Here is a 21,666-nt window from a genome sequence, read left to right on the forward strand (position 1 = left end):
ACAGATGGGTGAGTTACATTTCTGTTAATAGACTAAGAAATAAAACATCATTAGTGTGAATTGTGCACATATCGGCTATACGGTTTTCAGACCATGCATGGCCAAATAACAGCTAATTTATTGGGCACATTTTAATGCATAGTATGAATATTAGATACCGCCATAGTTCATATTTCTTTGTTCCTCATCATCTGTGCCCCTCTATGATACCCATATTTATCGTTCCATTACTCTACAGACTTCTCTGTTAATTTACAGGGTGACAGCAATCTATACATTGCATTCTACGACTGTGCAGCTACGGCGTGCGCCGCTAGGTGGCAGGAGAGAGCCTTTCTAGGGGATTTAAATTGCCATCAGACAGATCTGAACAAGAAATATCAGCAGAGAGCTGAGAATTACTGGGCATCACTAGCAAGGGGGACTGGGAGAGACACTGATCCTCTGTCACTCCCTGCACAAGCATATAATATAGCAGCAGCTGAAGGAGGAGCGCTGTCCTACATTGTGATTTAAGGAGCTCAGCTACATCCCCATCACCAGCCTGCCTGCCTCTGTGATCTTGCATGACCAGGAGCAGCTTTACAGAAAGGGATTCTGTCTGCACTTTCTGCCTTTCCACTCGGAAGGATGTCAGTTCAGTGGGTGACAGCAGTGTTCTTCCTGGGTGTTGGCTGCAGTGTCCTCTCCACTAAAGGTAAGAAGGCTCATCCCTGGGCAGGAGCTCTGGGACTTTCCTGTAGACCAGGTCTCCTGTATACAATGCTTGTAGATGAACCTTGCACATCATCTGTATTCTGTGATACTTTTGGAGGATTGGATTGTGCTGCTGGAAGCTCATGGGATCTGATTCCAGATTTCTCACTTATCAAAATCGTTTATCGCATCTCTTCTCAAGGTTATTACATGAAAACATCAGAAAAGTCTACTGTAGTGTCTGGTGTCTAAAGTCCTGAGTGTTTGTAAACTAGACTCGTATCTGCTCTGTGATTGATGGCAGCGGTGCAGCAACGTGCCCACACCTGGAGTAGTGGAATCCCAATTTCACTTCTAACCTGGTACCCATCGGAAGGCTTCGCGAACACTGGTTTTGGCTGGTTATAATGTGGAAGGGTGTGCTAATATGTGTAATAAAGATCTGTTCGTGTTAGATTTCACCAAGTCATTGTTTAAGTTGAAGAAGTGCCCAAATCCCCCTGGTATTGATATATGATGATGCAATTTGGTTTCAAGGTCTTAATTTGCTGCTAGTAGAAGTGCGATCTTTCTGGCTGTTTCCCCTTTGTGTTCCCTGTACAGGTGTGCGTGTTACCTTAAGTCTATGGGTCACCTGGTGACATACTGTCGTTGCATGCTCCACTTAATAAGCAATGACTAAATGGTGGAAAGTAATATTTGGAAGAATCCCATTTAGTCGATAGTCTGTGCTTGACCTTCTACATATGGCAGGGACTGGGATTAGGACTCCATTTGCATGTTGACTTGTAATTAAAAACTTGCCTTTTATGCTGAAGATTCGATTTTTTTTTTTCTTTACATTAGTTAGGAAGTTAAAAGTACTTTGGATTTTTGGATTTGCTGCTTTGCCCAAGCTAATGTCAGTTTTCGATGTGCTGTATCAGATTGATTGATGGATGGATGTTGGATAGATAGTATAGCATGATAATAAAAAGATGTGATGTAATCAAGGTCTAAAGAGTTTGAGGTTTATTGAGATTGCACGTAAAAATAAATTTGCAACTTAGTTGACACTTAAGATTGTCCAAGTGTGACTTGGTGTATGGATAGAGCGTGAAGCATTAGTTACACTTGCTTGGATTTTCACTACTTGCGAGGAGTCAATAGTTCTTGAGACAGTAAGGTATAACCTGACCTTAATGGGTCACTAGTAACCTTCAAAAGTTCAGCTAATGAAAAACCAGCTTAGATCCTTCACAGCGATGTAGGAACATGTGTGGTGTAAGATCTAAAGGTGATCATGATGGTAGACGTTTTTCTGGATGTCTTCTTCCAAGCCTCCCTTCGCCATCCTTCAGTGTGAGCCTACAGCCTGTAAATGTATGCAAGTGCACAAAAAGTAGAAATAAGTTGTGATTCAGTGTCTGGATCCCATTGAAATCACTTTTTTTTTGTCCAGTAATGTGGACTGAGCACCAGCAGTTTACAGGACTTCGCAGCTATGATCTGTGTTGTGTTTTGGTTTGTGTTTATGGCATTTTTTTCATTTTATTTGTTTATTACTCAGTCTTGGAAATGGAAACACGTTTTGTCATACAAAAGACAAGAATAATGAAATTATTAAGAGCAAGATAAATTGCACCATTTACGGCTTGTGTCTTGACCTTTAGGAATGTTGGCTTATGCTTTCACACTTGCCGGCCCATTCTAATGTCCTTATATATACAGCGTGTTTATGAATCTACTTTATTGGCTAGTCGGTCCTGCATCCCATTGCTTCCTGCTGTAATATTATGAGCTTTTGTAAGAGAGATTAGACATCTCTAGTGTTCGGTGCTAAGTGTTGCTCCATGTTAATATGACGGGATTAAATATTATTAGAGAAAAGTCCTGGGAATATTGTAGAGATGATTGATGGCAGCTGGCGGTGTCATTAAACGCTCGTATACAGATTTTAACTAGTCAATGACTAATATAGTAAATGATGTAAAAGTTTGAAATGTATTTATTATTATTTTGTATGACCTAATGTATATGAAATAAAAGGACACCTGAAATACATTTGGTTTTATATTTTGGGTGGCATGATATGATGTGACATTGTTTTTGACAATAATGCATTACATAGTGCATTTTGAGGATATTTACCCCCTTGTTGTATTGGCTAAAAGTCAAGAAACATTTTATATATGATCTACACTCACTGGCCACTTTATTAGGTACACCATGCTAGTAAGGGATTGGACCCCCTTTTGCCTTCAGAACTGCCTCAATTCTTCGTGGCAGAGATTCAACAAGGTGCTGGAAGCATTCCTCAGAGATTTTGGACCATATTGACATGATGGCATCACACAGTTGGCGCAGATTTGTCGGCTGCACATCCCTGATGCGAATCTCCCGTTCCACCACATCCCAAAGATGCTCTATTGGATTGAGATCTGGTGACTGAGGAGGCCATTTGAGTACAGTAAACTCATTGTCATGTTCAAGAAACCAATCTGAGTTGATTCGAGCTTTATGACATGGCGCATTATCCTGCTGAAAGTAGCCATCAGATGTTGGGTACATTGTGGTCATAAAGGGATGGACATGGTCAGCAACAATACTCAGGTAGGCTGTGGCGTTGCAACGATGCTCAATTGGTACCAAGGGGCCCAAAGAGTGCCCAGAAAAAATTCCCCACACCATGACACCACCACCACCAGCCTGAACCGTTGATACAAGGCAGGATGGATCCATGCTTTCATGTTGTTTACGCCAAATTCTGACCCTACCATCCGAATGTCGCAGCAGAAATCGAGACTCATCAGACCAGGCAACGTTTTTCCAATCTTCTACTGTCCAATTTCGATGAGCTTGTGCAAATTGTAGCCTCAGTTTCCTGTTCTTAGCTGAGAGGAGTGGTACCCAGTGTGGTCTTCTGCTGCTGTAGCCCATCTGCCTCAAAGTTCGACGCACTGTGCGTTCAGAGATGCTCTTCTGCCTACCTTGGTTGTAACGGGTGGCAATTTGAGTCACTGTTGCCTTTCTATCAGCTCGAACCAGTCTGCCCATTCTCCTCTGACCTCTGGCAACAACATGGCATTTCCGGCCACAGAACTGCCGCTCACTGGATTTTTTTTCTTTTTCGGACCATTCTCTGTAAACCCTAGAGATGGTTGTGCGTGAAAATCCCAGTAGATCAGCAGTTTCTGAAATTCTCAGACCAGCCCTTCTGGCACCAACAATCATGCCACGTTCAAAGGCACTCAAATGACCTTTCTTCCCCATACTGATGCTCGGTTTGAACTGCAGGAGATTGTCTTGACCATGTCTACATGCCTAAATGCACTGAGTTGCCGCCATGTGATTGGCTGATTAGAAATTAAGTCTTAACACACAGTTGGACAGGTGTACCTAATAAAGTGGCCAGTGAGTGTATATGACATTGTAGCTTTATTTTTCATTTCTGAGACCACATTTACCATGTACAACATGGAAACCATCATTTGGCTGCTGGTGACTGATCTATCACTGCCTAGTACATCATGATATAATGTTTTCTATGGACTCTTGGTCAAAATCATTCACAAGATGTAATGAGATGGAAGATAATGTCATAATTAACGCACCACTTCAGTTCTGGAGTGGTGCTAGTAACATAAGATCCCTGCACCTAATATTATACTTCTCATCAACCATCTTCAGATCTTACCGGCGTCACTCCTGTTCCGCGCCGCCAAGTTGTTACCGCAACTTCTGACTGACTGACCAGAAATCAGAGCTGATAGTCACAAGCTCTCAGTGTTAGTCTGTGAGATCCAGAACCAGGCTGTCTTTTACTTGTATTGAAAAGTGACCAACGGCTCGCTCCAGCAAACATTGGAGTAATCCAGAAGATGGTGGATGGTAAGCATAAGACTAAGGGTAGGGGTCTTACATTAGTAGAACAACTCCAGCAATGCAATGAAAAAAAAAACACTGGAGCTGTGCTTTAAATCTGTCAACAGTAGAGTTGAGTGGAGTGACCTGTGGAGGATCGACTTCAAGTCTAATGATCTCTCTTGAATTAATTCACAGCAAATCGAATTTTTGGAGAAGATTCATCAAAGCTTGGAAATGTGTATTTCCAACAATCTGCTCTTCTCTGGTCAGCAGTTACACTACTCAATGATCAATGACAGTAAGCTATAAATTCTAGTGAGTGAGCACAGTGTCTGTAAAGCGTTCTGGAATATGTTGGTGCTATATGAGAATTCAAAATAAAAAGTAATTGATGAAAAAGGAATGAAAATCAGTCATGGCTTTGACAGACAACTGTTAGGACTCATTCAGACGTCAGATTTTGTGACGTATGAGCAAAACAGACCAAGTTTCATCAGAATTTCATTAGAGTTTGGTCTGAGCTTCATTCGTTTTTCCACTTTTTTCCTATTAGTGAAAAAGCGGACAGTACAAGGTGGCGCTTGAGTGATGTGTACTGGTGTTTGAATGAGCCCTTAATTACCTTAGCGGTATACCTCATTAAGAAAAGTCATAAGGGCACTATTTTGTCAAATGTAACATTCAACCAATCCTACAGGACAGCGTTCTACAGCCTGTCACTCCTCAGATGCTGGTAGTTACAGTGAGTATGCTCGTGGGACATATTCACGTTTTTATCTGAGGTTCCATTCAAAGTGTTTGCTGTCAACTGTCTCAATTTTGATTGGATGCAGCACAGTTTGTCTGCAGAATCACGTGTACCCATTATAATGCTATGGGCTTCTCTGAGTAATGTACCATGGTTTCCATTCATAGAAACTACAATACAGAAGTGAAGTCAACCTGAGTATTAGATAAAATGTCACCAATTAGCTGTCGCCCGAAATACATTCTGCTGGTCTAAATATTGTGTATTCAAATGTCATAGCGTAAAATATCATTGAATTGATTCCTCTGAATAATACAAAAGTAATATCCTCCTCCATCTACGGATATCTCATACATAAGTGGAGGTCTGCCTCATATACATTTATTGATAAAAGCTAGAAGTCTGTCTTGGAAACCTGCTCCGCTTCCCTTTTAATTTGATATGCCGATTGTGTTAGTTGTGGGGATTTATCCTATAATGCTTGATTTAAAGCCTTTTAAGCCTCCAATATTTGTTTTGTGCTTGTTTTATTTGCTTGTATTAATGGCGGTATATGTAGTAACTCACTAATGTTGTTCTGTTTGTGAATATCTATAAAGAGACTTCTTTGAAAGAACAAAACTAGTAGGCACTTGAAAAAAATAGTCTCCCCTTAGGTGACCCCTTCATAAAGTATCAGGGAATTGCTAAAATGGTAGTTTAGTTAATAGATATTATCATTATCATTGACTTTGAACCCAAGTGTAATATTTTCTTAATGTCTAAGGGACCAGCCTCCATTCGATAAAGAAGAGCACATGTAAGGATCTTTCTATTAATCTCATGGTGCCACAAAAACAGCTTTTACTCGGCTATTTCCAAACTTTTCAGAGACCTATTGTAGAGTTGTGCAAAAAGATACCTGTTGACATCCTCAGTTTTTCTGATTAGCAGGCTCAGCACAATGTCATTGCAGCATGAAACGCGCAAGACGTCGTACCCAAACTTTTACTTCGAAAAACCAAGGTTGCAGATGAGAGAGAGAGAGAGAGAGAGAGAGAGAGAATATTTTTTTTTTTTTTGGTCCGGCACCCAGAAAGAAATTCTGGTTAAATCAGTGTTTGCAGGATCCGCCAGAGAAAAAAACGTTACAAGCTCCGTTTTGAAATTTTTGAGGATGGTGACGGACAGCAACTTTTGGCGGATCCTCACAAAAAACGGATGCAACGGACAGCAATCCGTCTCAATCCGCCATTAATGCAAGTCAATGGGAAAAAAACGGATCCTCAAAAAAAAATTGAGGATCCGTTTTTTTTTCAAAACCTGGCGGATTGTGACTGATTGTAAAAAACGGAAGTGTGAAAGAGGCCTTAATGAAACCTATTCTATATTATTTAGTCATCTTTATGTGTTTGCTGCCAACTACAGTGGCTTGGTAGAGGAGCTCTGATAGCCCAAATGTGGAACGCTCCATCAATGTAAAAATTAATAGGATTTCCCATGTATAAGTCATAAATGTCTAAAGTGAAGAAATCCTTTTAGCGTCCGGAAAATGGCGGCATTGTTTTTACCGAAGTGTCTTCTCGGTTGTCTTAGTAACTTTTGCGGACACTAACATTCTGGCATTTTTTTTATAATGAAATTAAAAATAGCCTGTCCATTCTTCACTTGCTATTGCTTTTAGGCATTTCATCGTGGCTTTTAAAGTTGTAAAAAGAAGTGACTACAGATTGAACGTGTGCACACAAGTCATTGCTCTGCGTTATGCTAGTTTTACCATTTAGGTCCCAGTTGGAAATCTGCCTGAAAAGACATAGTGTGCACAAACCCTAGTATTAGATTACATTTTATGATCTATCATCTGTGCAATATTTATTTACCATATTTTTCTTGTTTCTTCAATGTTTTACGTTTTTCTTTTCAAGATTATTTTAATATAGTTTAATTTATGATATTTTAAAGAGATTGTCCAGTCCTAAAATGAAAAGTTGCAGTCACTATGTGTGACTGCAGAATTGTGAATCCTCCTAGCTACTAGGACAACCCCTCTTCAATCTAAATGTTTGCCCCCATTAAAACAAAAACATTTAGGGTCCCGTTTCACATAGCGACGCACCAGCGATCCCGACAACGATGTGACCTGGTAGGGATCACTGGTGCGTCGCTACATGGACGCTAGTAAGCTGCCAAACAGGCAGATCTCTTCAACGACGCACCAGCTATCCCAACAAAGATGCGACCTGGTAAGGATCGCTGGTGTGTTGTCACACAGTAGTTATTCTGAACAATTCCAGCCTGCGTCCCTGAGTTCTGCGGTGCCAAGGAGTTCGATCGTCGGCATCAAACACAGTGATGCATGCTGGCCAGCGGAACGCCGCCGATGAAAAAATGGCCCAGGACATTCGAGCATGATCAGCGATATCCAGCAGGGGGGCCGGTCGCCGCTATGTGTCACATGTAGCGAGATCGCAGGCGAGATCGCTGTTGCGTCACAAAATCGGTGGCGCATCAGCGATCTCACTAGCGATCTCGCTATGTGAGATGGGGCCTTTACACTCACCTCCAATGCTGGCACCATTCCAGTGGTGTTGGCACTTGCTCTCCCAGGGCTCGCATGAAGCTCTTATGTCACGCAAGTCCAGCACCCAGTCAGCGCTGGCTTCACTATCCCCCCTTCAAAGAAATCGAAAATCAAGAAAGTCCGAGAGTAGTCACAGCTCTGGCTGCCTGTTGATGTTCAATTCACAGGGACAGTAAAGCCGGCGCTGATTGAACGCAGGGATCTTGTGACTTAAAAACTTCATGTGAGTCCCATGAAGCCAACATCACTGGAACAGCTCCAGAATGGGAGGTGAGTATAAGTGTTTGTTTGCCTCCATTAAAATAAAATCAGATTGAGAAGGGGTTGTCCTAGTAGTGGACATCTCCTTTTAAGAAGCACTACGATCAAAAGTTTTTATCCTCTTAATATATAACAATCATCATATTATATATCACTGTGTACTTACAATTGCCCATTTCCTTTTCTACCCAGATAATTCTTCTCTTTTCTTTGCTCTATATAGAAACAGGAAGTGTCTTGTTCCTGCAGAAATCTTTTCCCTCTTCACCTCCTGACCCAGTTGCTCCCTTCTTTCCCTGCCAGGGACTTTTGCCGTGATTCATGACTCATACAGGGAATATTGGCCTCCTGTTTCTACATAGAGCTTAGAAGGAGTCAGCTAGTATTTTTCCAATCATGTGACATCATAGACCTATTGGAAAACAGAAGTATTAACTTTAGAAGAAGGGCAACGTGAAGAAATGTAAGTACACAGTGCTGTATGATATGATGACTGCAATATATTAAGAGATTTGTATTTTTGTTTTAGGATGAAATTATCTCCGTTTTCTAATCTCGTATAGCCCTTTCAGAGGCGGCAATGTTCATGGCTATATATGGATTTAACAACCCTTAATTTGTAAGTTGTGAATGTTAGATGTGATATTTATCCATGCGCAGCCATAGCGCTGCAGTGTAGCATCATAGCATCATATATTTTATTTTTTGCTATCATGGCTAATATTTGTCAGCACGTTTGTGGTAGTTTGTGCTGCTGATTCGCAGATCAGCCCTACAGTATATATATCTGTTTGGCGCACATCTATTTTATATATCCTCAGGCAATTGACAATATGAGACTGGGTATATTTCCGACTGGGCCTCAGAGGCTCAGTGTACGCCATCGTATCCAGCACCCCGGGGAGGACTATAAAGCCTATCCTATTTGTAGATGTGCTGCCTCTGTTATTGAAATGCCCACGGGCTGTCACCAGATAAGTGCGGACTCTTCCCAGTAAACGTCTCTTCAACTTGTATCCTGCTGCTGCAGAGTGAGGCAAATATAGTGGGGAGGGGAACGATGGAGCTTTGGAAGCCAAGATGCCGCCCGCCCCCGTAGCATATAGATATTTCCATAATTGTTCACAATGTATATCAATTGTCTACAGAGGTGAATGGAGGTGAAGAATATTTTTCTATTTTTTTTTTAATATTCGTCTACCAAGAAACCAATGTGAATAGTGTCGGTGCCGCATTGGATACTCTATAAATCCTTTGCAGAACACTCTGCATATCAATCCATTGATCTATTGCGCGCCATTAGACATTTGCCAGTCAAGGAAGGTATCGTGGGATCTGCATGCCGTAATAAGTCAATACGGAGCAGAGGAGAAGGGATTTGATGCATGACACCATTTTTCACTCTTACTAGTTTCAGAAGAAGAAATAGTAACTCATATCTGGGACAGATTATTAAAATCCAGATGGTTATGTCAGCATAAACTATTAGATTAAAAGTGACAGGCAGGCAAAGTTTCAATGTCTAGTTATGGTGGTTTCCACCTTAGGAACCAGGGAAGGTGATAAATATTTTATATAAAGAAACTATCATGGTATTTACTCAACCCAGAATTGCATATTTGTATCAGTAAGATCCGGTATGTGTGTCACAAGTACAAATGTACTGTAGCCGTGATGAATTTTTCATTTGGCACAACCGTTATCGGTGCTTTTATGAAACACTGGAGTAAAAAATGTCAAAAGCTAAGATTTTTTTAACTTCTTTGATGGAATATATATTAGTTTTGTTCTTTTACCCAGTGGAATGTGCAGGTCACGGCTGATGTATTTTTATCCCTCTTTCGACAACGAGCATGAGCGACCACCATTGCTTGTATTGAAGAGTTAATTACGGTAAAAGTCCCACCAGTTTACAGCAGACTGCTTCACCAGAATGCACAGACTTGTTTTATTTCCCACACAGTCAGACAGCAACAAATATGAGAAGACTGAATAAAAATAAATGCATAAGTTAGTGAGAAAACATCAAGGAAACATGGGGCATATTTTCTTAAAGAGTTAATTCCCTATCTATTTATTTCTATAATATTAACTTTTTTCTAATACAGTTTAATTAAAAATTCCCTATTCGTCCCTAATTACACTAACAGCTTTTCTTTATTTCCCTACTTCCTTGCTGATGATGCTTTGTTTGAGAATCCCAGTGCATGCTGGGGAACTCAGACAAAGAATCTTCAGCAGTCACTCCCTGAAATGAACAGTCATTAGTGACCTTCATTTCAGAACTAGGCTAGTCCCTGCGTAATGTGCTGTGTTTGATCTGCATATTGACAGTGCACTCTCACCAGCTCAGATCAGCAGTAACGAGCCAACAACAGAGCGCACTGTCGGTGTGTGTGTTCCTCCTTTGTCTGAGTAACTCAGCATGCACTAGAATTCTTAAACAAAGCATAATCAAAAAGGAAGTAAGAGAAAAAAAAGAAAAGAAGGTAGTGTAGTTAGGGAAGGATAGGACATTTCTAATTAAAGTAAGTTACAAAATTGTTTAGATCATGGCCCTAAATAGATAGGGATTTAGGATGAAAATTAATTTATATTTTGGACCATGAAAAACAATGAAGACACACTGATGGGAAGAACTGACACACTGATAGGAAAAATGGACACACTGATGGGAAAAGTGGGTGTATACCCACTTTTTGGGTCCGTATGGACCAAACACTGATAACACTCTGATGGTAAAAATGGAGACATTGACACTGATGGAAAAATGGGTATACGGACCAAACACTGATGACACCCTGATGGTAGAAATGGGTATATGGACCAAACACCCTGATGATAAAAAACGGGTATACGGACCAAACACTGATAACACCCTGATGATAAAAAAGGGGTATACGGACCAAACACTGATAACAACCTTATGGTAAAAATGGAGACACTGATGGTAAAAACGGGTATATGGACCAAACACTGACACCCTGATGATAAAAAACGGGTATACGGACCAAACACTGATAACACCCTGATAGTAAAAATGGAGACACTGATGACCCTGGTGGTAAATATGGACACCTTAATGACACTGATGGTACCGGACCAAACACTGATGACACCCTAATGGTAAAAATGGAGACACTGATGACCCTGATGTAAAAATGGACACCCTAATGACACTGACACTTATGGTACCGGACCAAACCCTGATGACACTGATGGCGAAAACGGACACACAGACCATATACTGTAATCTTTATTTATATAGTGCCAACATATTCCGCAGCGCTTTACAGTTTAACAGTTTCAAAACACAAGTCATAAGTAACAACGTTAACAATACAGTAATTAAAGTAAAATAAGATGACCCTGCTCGTGAGAGCTTACAATCTACAAAGAGGTGGGGGAGATACAAAGTACAGGTGTGTATTTACAATGATGGTCCAGCCATCTTGAGAAGGTGGGGGACAGAGATATTGAATTGGCCACATACTCACACTTGCACATAAAATGACTGATTAGTGAACGTGATAGGCTGCTCTGAATAGATGTGTTTTGAGAGAGCGCCTAAAACTGCAAAGTGTGGATAGTCCTAATTTCTTGTGGTAGAGCATTCCAGAGGATTGGCGCAGCGCGGGAAAAGTCTTGGAGTCGGGAGTGGGAGGTGCAGAGGTTAGTCGAAAGTCTTTTGCAGAGCGCAGCGGTCGGCTAGGCCGATAGACAGAAATGAGGGAGGAGGTGTAGGGGGGTGCTCCACTGTGGAGAGCTTTGTGGGTGAGAACAAGTACTTTGAATTGGACCCTATAGTGAATGGGCAGCCAATGTAAGGACTGGCGAAGAGCGGACGTGTCTGAGTACCGATTAGCCAGGTAGATGACCCTGGCTGCTGCATTAAGTATGGACTGGAGAGGGGAAAGTCGAGTAGCGGGGAGGCCAATTAATAGAGCGTTGCAGTAATCCAGGCGTGAGTGGATCAGTGCTACAGTGAGGGTTTTTGTAGCTTCCATGGTGAGAAAAGGGCGAATTCTGGAGATGTTCTTTAGGTGTAGGTGGCAAGAGCGGGCAAGACATTGTATATGGGATGTGAAGGAGAGGTTGGTGTCAAACGTAACACCCAGACAGCGTGCCTGCTGCCAGGGTGTTATTATGGTGCCACCCACGGAAAGGGAAATGTCAGATTTAGGGAGGTTAGTAGGTGACGGGAGCAGAAGAAGTTCAGTTTTTGAGAGGTTAAGTTTCAGATAGAGAGCTGACATGACGTTGGAGACTGCGGACAGACAGTCAATGGCATTCTGTAGTACAGCGGGGGTAAGGTCGGGGGATGACATATATAGTTGTGTATCATCAGCATAAAGATGGTACTGAAAGCCAAATCTGCTGATGGTCTGTCCAATTGGGGCCATGTAGAGAGAGAAGAGAAGGAGGCCAAGGACTGAGCCCTGAGGTACCCCGACAGCAAGAGGAAGAGGAGATGACGTGGAGCCAGCGAACAAAACACTGAAGGAGTGGTCAGAGAGATAGGAAGAGAACCAGGAGAGAGCAGTGTCCTTAATGCCTAGTGACTGGAGCCTATGGAGTAGGAGACGGTGGTCAACAGTGTCGAAAGCTGCAGAAAGGTCGAGAAGAATGTGGACTTAATAGTACTTTCAGCACTGCTACATCTGTTTGGTAGTGTTGAGTTCTTTTTTTTAAATGATTTTGCTAAATGTAAATGGATAATCTAATTTCACCGATATCCCAATGTATACAATGCGTTCTTGAATATACTTAGATTTTCAGAATTAAAGCAGAATCCTGTGTATTTTTTGACATATTGTATTACACCTTCCTCTCAGTCCTGGAATGATTAACACTGTAAGAAATCCTGTATTCAGCTCCTTCTCCTCTATTCCCCAGCCAATCAGAGGCTGCGCTGCCATTGCCAGGAGGCGAGTAATTAGTGACAGGGTCATGGCCCCGCGTACATGATATACGTTGGAAGGCCGCTGGGTTCATTCGCCTTACACGACCACAGTATGTAGCTAGTGTGAGATGCTATATTTACATCTGAGCCTACGTTATGTGTCTCATCGGCAAAGCACAATTACAGTCTGTTACCCATTCCCAAAGCAGATATCACCTCTAAAGATCTTTAAAGTCTGTAAATCATTTTGAGAATATTTTATAATATTTTGGGTACAACAAATGTGAGACCAAAGCAGATGTTAAAGAGCTGATTCCCTGCACTGTTTATCATCCAGCATGGGGGTTTCCACTATATACTATAGAACATAGTCATAATTAAATCGCTACTAAGGGAGAAATGAATAATGGATGTAAAGCTGACCATAGACATGTCTGCCGCTAATCTAATTTCCTTGAAGGTTGACAGACCCTCATATGTTCTCTGGTGTTGGGGAAGCGTATTAAACTGACAGCTCCAATTTAAGGCTAAATTATTGAAAAATTTACAGTGGTTTTGGATTGAGTTACATAAAAAATGTCCATAAAAACCACAATAGGTTTTACAACTATATATATATATATATATATATATATATATATATATATATATATATATATTTCCAAGAATCCATCGTGTATATTGCTCCTCTAAACACGAAATCCTACCTGCAAATGTGACAACCACACAGTGGAAGAACAAAGGCTTATACAGATGTAGTAAAGATTATCGTCGTGACTCATAAAGATATTTTTATTAAGTTTATAGAAACCTAATAAATAATAAGTTGGTCATCAACTATATATATAGTGGCAGGATCACATATTCTGTGTTCTTTCTTCTGAACAAAAAGTCAGACCTTCAGATGTCAGAACAACGCATTGCTGGGTAGTGACATATACAGATGTAGCTAAGGTTATGACTCACATCCCACAACTTCAGTAAAAAAAGATGCGTCACTTAAAATGGAACCGTATTTTCTACAAACCTGGCATAAATCAATAGTACAGGCAAGCTGCCAGCTCTCTGTAGTGTCATGTGCCTAATATACCATATGGAGAGGGGAGGAGAAAGAAGGAGTGAGGAGAGGAAACAGGCAGAGGAAACACAAAAAGCTTGTGCTGAGCTTTCCACAAGTTATCTCACGTCAAGGCAGCTTACCACTGTTAAATAATTTCTTACAATCTACTGCAGCTTCTCTCTGTGTTTGAAAAAAAAGGAATTAAGAGCAGAAATCCATCTGTCTATGTGTGTATGGTAGAGATCATAGATGTTAGTCTCCTGTCGCCAGATCAAGTCGTTTTCATATTAAAGGGAATATGTCAGCAGGTTTTTGCTAGGAAATATGACAGCAGCATAAGGTAGGTGCAGAGACCCTGATTCCAACTATGTATCATTTAGTTTACTGGGTGAAGCAGTTATGATAGTCACAGATTTCTCGGTTCAGTTATAGTGGAGCTCAGTTGTTGAGCTGTGTATAGCCTGCCCACACCACAGATTTCTGTGTACACTGTATAGTTACCGAAAGCTGCTAATCAATGGTGGGAAGGGGGTTAGACTCAGATGTAGGAGGATGGTTGTCCTGTAGCGATAATCTCCTGCTGATAATATACTGATGGTATTAAGACAGAATAACGCATACTAGTAAGTGACATATCCCGATAATCAGGGTCTCTGCTCCTACATTACAGTGCATTTAGATTACATAGCAGACACCAGGGGACACATTCCCTTTAACAGGTGAAAATGTAGGATATAAAACATATAATGACCCGAGAGGTTGTTAATCCTCATGTACAAAGAAGATGGCATAGTCTGAAAAGTTACTTGAAAGTACAGTTAAGAGAATTAACATAAAATTAGTCGAGCCACCCACCCGATGTCAATTAATATTTTTTTGTGCCGGTCACATTATTTAATTTAATATCACCTATGTGCCTTTCATAGAGATATATATTGAGATTTGTACTGAGGTTATCGAATCTTCAAAACCACATAAATTATTAATGTAGAATGATGATTATAATAAAAAAATGCATTCTTATTATTGTACTGTTCACTATCGAAATAATGATAATAATAATGGTATGTTTTTTATTTTAGGCTTTTCTGTTTGATAAATATTTTGTGGTTAGCTTTCTATTCCAAAACATATAAAGGCAATGGTAAATCAGTGCCGCTCTCTTTCTGTTTTCCCAGGGAATTCTGTATCTTCGCTCTTTCTTGCTCGTGCCGACTGCTAACAAATTGTTAGTTCGCAACTCCCGTTCCTTCTCCACTATGTAAGCCCATAATGCTATATACATGTTACGTAGCCTGATTTCTGTGGATTATGGAAAGTACAGATACAGACGGCAGGCTTTTTAGTGCCTATGTCTATAGAACAGAATATAATTAGCTTCCATGTGCCAGTTGGCTGCTTTCTGCATTCAGCGTATGGTATCACGTGTCCTTTATTGCCGTCCAAGGCTGACATTCATAAACCCCATTTTTACAGCTTTGAATGAGGCTGTCCTCTAAGACATATGTTGATTTCTTCTCTTTTATAAGTAAACAAATTATTAAAGCAGCAAGGAAGGAGAAGACGTGAACACTGTGATAATAATTAGGTCCCATGGGAAGCTGTGATGAATCAAGGCTCATATGGTAAATTGGTTGTGCCGTCCTCCTGTTTTCTTCTCGCTCCTAGGTTGGCATAGAGCTGTGTAGACATATCATGCTCGGGAAAGTCAGTAGCATAGTTACAGCTAGAGCTGTCCAAGGTTTCTAATCATGCAGCCTGTGATGGGGAAACACGTCGTGAGAAAAACACAGGACATATCGGGGGTTGTCGAAAATTGAACAGAAAGATATGACACATGCAGAGAGAATGGTAACTGTCGCATGTCAACGCGTATCACAAACACGTCTGGTAGACGTAAACTGCTTCATTCTGCCTAGTGGGATTGTTCCGATAATGGTGACTACTGTAGCTGGGATGGAAAATGCCAATACACATACAGAACATGTATGTGTATATATTATTGTAAATATATACAGTATATTTATATATATACAGTATATTTAGCCGTCTGCCTGTGCAGATCCCGCACAACAGCTTTGTTCCATCAAAGCTCGGACAGCTCTCAAGGTGACTTGTAATATCTGGCACCAAGACATTAGCAGATCATTAACAGTGGTTGTCTAAAATTACAGCACAAGAATATAGCTGCTTTTTCATAAACCGCATCCTACGTGTCTCTACAGGTGATGAGCTGTAAGACCAACCACAACCTGTAGACCGTAAAGCAGTCATGTTTCTAATGATGTCCAACCACTGAAAGTCCCCTATGTTGTGATTGCACTTGTTCTTCCAGTACATCCCACAGATGATGACTAGAATTGACATCTAGGAGATCTTGGGGGCCAAGTCAATACCTTGAACTCTTTGTTATCTTACTTAAACCATTCCTGATAAATGTTTGCAGTCCAGCAGGACTCATTATTTTGCTGAAAGGCACGAATGCCATTGATAAATACTGTTGCCATGAAGGAGTGTGTTTGGTCGGTAACAATGTATTGATGGATGGTCCATGTCAAAGAGACATCCACATGAAAGGCAGGATCCCAAGCTCTCCTAGAAAAACATTGCCCAGAACATCACATTGTCTCTGCTCGCTTGCCTCCTTCTCAAAGTTCTTCCTAGAACCATCTCTTCTGCAGGTACATGACACACACACACACTCCTCGGTAGCAACTTGATGTAAAAAAGTGAGTCTTTAGACCAGATTACCTTCTCTCATTGCTCCATGTTCCAGCTCTGATGCTTACATGCCCATTGTAGGTTCTTTCAGTGGTGAAAATGGGCCAGTATTTGTTCACTCACGTTTGCATGTGTGAAGACCCATATACAGCAAGGTCTGATGTATTGTGTGTTTTGACACCTTTACCTTCTAGACTAAATGGTAGTTTTAGTCCATGTAGGAGGTAAATACTTTTTTAAACAAGTCGATCTAGAAACAAGAAAGGTAAATGGACACCAGTGGCCAAAAGGTACTCAAACCTATCCCAATTAATTTTTATAAGGAGCCAATGTAATTATTTTATTGTGTTCCCCCAAAAAAGCTTTATCCAGTACAGCTAAGAGTTAATAGATTATATGTAGAGATGTGTGAACCTTTTGAAATTGGAATTCACCAGCTTCGATTTATTTTTAGCAAAAACTAGACTTGCAGAGAATAGCAAGTTCTTTAATTACCCAGAAAAGATGTGTACCACATTATGAGATCACAAAGCGGGGATATAGACAACTCATGCATGCAGCAAGACATCCTATGGATCCCAGAACATGGCAAGTGCCATAGACAACAAATTGCTAAGGATATAGAGGAGATCCAGCTCAAGATGATGTGAAAAGTTCCAGACAATAATAACAGCAGAATAAGTGCACTGATCAGCGTGTATCACCTGCACGTTTCTGGTGCGTATAGTACCCTTAGTCCTGGTGAATTGAAGGTGTCCGAGCAGTGCAGCTTCAATAGTTTGACATTCCAGGCGAACAAATCGGTAAGAGATAAGGACATAATATACAGCTCTTCACTGACATGTGGTCAATTGAAACTATTGAAGCTGCTCAGCTGAGACACCTTCAGGTCCCCAGATCCCAACTCATTTCTAGCTCTTTAACGCAAACATAGCCTCAACACGTGTCTGTTTCAGTTTGAGTGGCCATAACAAATTCCCAGACTACAATGTTTTGAATACTAGCCATATAACTGCTGCCTTCACTACCCGCCTATGACTGGTACACCATAACTCCTTATATCTGATACCTTTGTTTTCCAGTACATCACACAGATTGTAGTATCTGATGCTGTCGGCTGCTGCCGTGTTTGTTGAGTTTAAGCCTTAAACTGTTGAGAATATGGATGATGGTTCATTATTTTGTGTAGCCGGCCTCCGAATGTTATTCTTCGTTCAGCATGGAGATATATCTCAGGTGGAATCTAGCAATGTTTCTTCTTAACGGCTTGCAGTAAAGATTTGTCTTCGTTCCAGTCCTGGAAAATGACACTGTAAACTTGTGTGGAGAATTGGGTTACTGTAAATATTCGGAGCATTGATGCCAAAGTGATGCATTTAATGCCTGGCGGAAGAAATAATTGAAGTAATTTTTAATAACTACTATGAATGTGAGCTGTGGAATAGGCCGCTCCTTTGTATGAGACTTATTAAAGCTCTACACCAGATATACTGTATATATATAGCCGGTGTGGAGCTTTAATAAGGATATTTATCTGCCGCTATCTGTGGCTGTTCTCAGCGCCGCTCCGGTCATATTCTGCTGGATGCAACTATCCGGATGGTTATTTGCTGGGTGGACCGAGGTCGCTTCACAATATAAGTCTATGAGAGTCAGAACGACTTGTATTGAGAGCTTGTGACCGTTCGCTGAGGTTTCTGGTCAGTCGGGAGATGTGGTCACAAGATGTCGGAAATGGATTGGAACTGTGCTAGGAAAAGAATAAGGTGCCGGCTGTTAAGCATATTACTGGGGGCAAGGGACAGACATTAGTCATACCACTGCAGTGCTGAAATAAACTAAAAAACCACTGCAGTGGGGTGTTAAGTCCAAAATATCTTTTGTTCAGCAAAATGGCATTCTTGCCTAAAAATGTGTACACCAGTTCCTTAATGGTCCATTTAATGCATAGAAGCATAGACAATTGTACTTAAAGCAGTTCTTCACCCTAGGACTGAACAGTGACTACATTTGTCATGTCCAGTCACCCTATGGTGCCTTCTGTTTGTCTCCCACTGCTTCCTTGGTTAGCAATCTTTTCGTCCTGCTTCCAAGATGATCGTACTAGTGTTACAGGGTGTGCAGTGACGAATCTGACCTATGCCTCACATGCCTTTCCTATACTGTAGGATCAGACAGTGAGGCCTGGTTCACACTTAGCACTGTACTCCCCATAATACTGCAGCAGAAGTAATGGGAAGCCGGTGTGAGAGGAGGAGGCGGCAGGAGGAGGCAAATTCATGACACTAGGTAGAATGATGGATAGGACATAAGACAGAGAAATATATAGTCACTTTTCCTTCTCAAAGTGAAGAGTTGCTTTAAAGGTAAGCCGTCTATAAGGGCATGTAGGTATAGGGAGGTTACTAAAATGATACCTTGATATCTGTGAACTGATGACTTATTCCAGAGAAATCCATATTTTTCATACTATGTAAAAGATCTGTTGCGATCTGAGGGTCATACATAAATTTCCCTGAGAATTTGCCTCCAACACTTATTTTAACTTAAAAGGGGCATTACCAGTGTGAGACATGTAATGACTGACAGACTGCTCTCCTGATCTGCGTGTCTCACACTGGTAATCTCGCCTTTACATTTAAAATAACCTCTGGAGTTAGATTCTCACACAGATCAGTGTCTGGCACATAGCCCTAAGCAGATCTTTCACATATTATGAAGAAAGGTGGATTTTTCTGGAAGCAGACATGGAAACATAGATATCGAGAAATCGTTTTATTCAATTTTCTTTGACCTGCGACCCATATAGATCACTTTCGAGGGTTGAGTCTATTGTCAGATCACCTTCTTTTGATTAAAATCAATGTTTTGTCTGCTGCAGATCTACCAGTTCTCTGAATACTTAGCTTTGTATTACCCTGCTCACACCACTGATTTGCAACTTTGTGTGTACACTGTGCATAGGCAGAAAGCTGTCAATCATGAATATGGAGGACTAAAATCACTGTCTTATCAGCCAGAGAGTATCAGAACTACGCAAAGCGGGTCTCGTAAGTAACACATCACTGGAATGAGGGTCTCTGTCTCTGCATCAAGCCGCTCTCAGATTAGGTTACCTGAGGACTTTGATTTATTTGTATAATATTTTGAATACCGATCTTGCTTTGCTGCTATTATGTCTTTACAAGTAAAACAGTTTTTGTTTAGTTATTTGTCTTTTTGTGTATTTGTTGTTGCCTTAGTAAATAAAAAACTGATACCGGTAAAACTATTTTCTGGTTACATTTGGGAAATGGTGTAAGAACAGTGCAGGTTTTTGCGTTGATACCTTTCACATCCTCCTATGTCGTGTTCTGGAGAATGTATCGGAGAATCAGAGAACCTGCGATATCACACAACAGCGTTAGTGCAGGAAAATCTCTGAGAGGAACAATTCAAGAATGAAGCAGATCACATCTGGAAGAGGTCTTTTGTCTATGCAGCTAAATGTATAAATTGTAAGAAATATTCCATATATTAGCAGCTGGCCTGACCTTGCGTTGGGATGTGTTTGTGACAACCTAGTGGACATAATGCGCGCTTATATGCCTCGTATAAACGTATAGTTGTCATGTCTGATATCAGTATCGCTCTAGGGCAGCTCAGAGACCCCAGAGAACTCAAGGATCCTTGATAAATTGACTCAGGTTCTGACACAATAATGGACCATTAAGGCTGAGCTCAGATGGCCATATGAAAAATTGACAATTTTTGACCAGTAAAAATGGATGTTTTTCATTCATATGCCAACTGCACGTCCATTTTTGACATTCATATGGCATCTCTTCCTTTACATCATTAAAGAGAACTGGTCACCAGGTTTGTCCCATATGAGATAAGACCAGTTACCTTTCAGCCCTCATATAACGCATTCTAATATTTAGTATGCTGTATGTAAATTCCCAACCTGACCTGCAAGACAAGAAAAAGACCTTTTTTTATACCCCTGTGGGGCGGTCCGGTCCGAGGGGTGTTGTGTCTTGGTCCGGTGCCTCCCTTCTTCTTGCGATGCCATCTTCCTTTTTGCTTTGCGTGGATGATGAGTCCCTATGTCAGGGCAGCACGGTGGCTCAGTGGTTAGCAGCGCTAGGGTCCTGGGCTCAAATCCCACCAAGGGCAACATCTCCAAGGAGTTTGTATGTTCTCACCATGTTTGCGTGGGTTTCCTCCGGGTTCTCTGGTTTCCTTGCACATTCCAAAGACATACTGATAGGGAATCTAGATTGTGAGCCCCATCGGGGACAGTGATGATAATGTGTGCAAACTGTAAAGCGCTGCGGAATATGTTAGCGCTATATAAATAAAGAGATTATTATTATATTATTACGCACAGTGTCCTCCCAGGATCGCAGTCCTACGCAGGCGTACTTTTTCTGCCCAGTTAAAGAGCAGAGAAAAAAAAATCCCTGAGTTTATTTTGTGTTATGGGACGATGGCTGTATTCCTGTTGTGACCTCAGCTATTTTTGGTATTTTTATATTGATACTAATGAGTCTGTGAAATATATATGGTGAGTGGTTCTTAAATATCAGGAGCGCCCGGATTGTGTGCCTGTAAATCCGAGTGCGGTTTTAGAGCCCTCACCTTAAACTGTGGCATAATAGCTCTGCTTTATATCGGGACGCAGCATTTTTTATGCTGCAAATGGCGCCAAATGCAACTTATAGGGTTAACTTCCTCCTCGACTCTGATTATCTGTATCCAAGCAACAGCCGACTTCCTGCTGACGCAGAGGCCTGTGCATCATACGTGGTAGACTTGGATTGGCTCCATGGTAGGGAGCCCATGATTGGTCGATGTGCATGCATGTCAGAAGTGGAAGGCGGAGCGAT

At 41.1% G+C, this 21,666-nt stretch overlaps 1 protein-coding gene across 1 annotated transcript in view; it reads left to right on the plus strand.

Moving 5' to 3' along the window:
• Positions 1-388: 388 nt before the first annotated feature.
• The window catches only part of CLSTN2 (calsyntenin 2), a 1,499,677-nt gene continuing 1,478,399 nt past the window's right edge, over positions 389-21,666 (plus strand). Inside the window, exon 1 of the mRNA XM_073581085.1 lies at positions 389-697. Coding sequence (XP_073437186.1) covers positions 631-697 — 67 coding nt within the window. The 5' untranslated portion in view covers positions 389-630. The remainder of the gene's footprint in view (positions 698-21,666) is intronic.

Source organism: Dendrobates tinctorius, unplaced genomic scaffold (genome assembly GCF_039654945.1).
Source record: "Dendrobates tinctorius isolate UK_male_01 unplaced genomic scaffold, ASM3965494v1 ptg000069l, whole genome shotgun sequence".
Classification (NCBI taxonomy): Eukaryota; Metazoa; Chordata; class Amphibia; order Anura; family Dendrobatidae; genus Dendrobates; species Dendrobates tinctorius.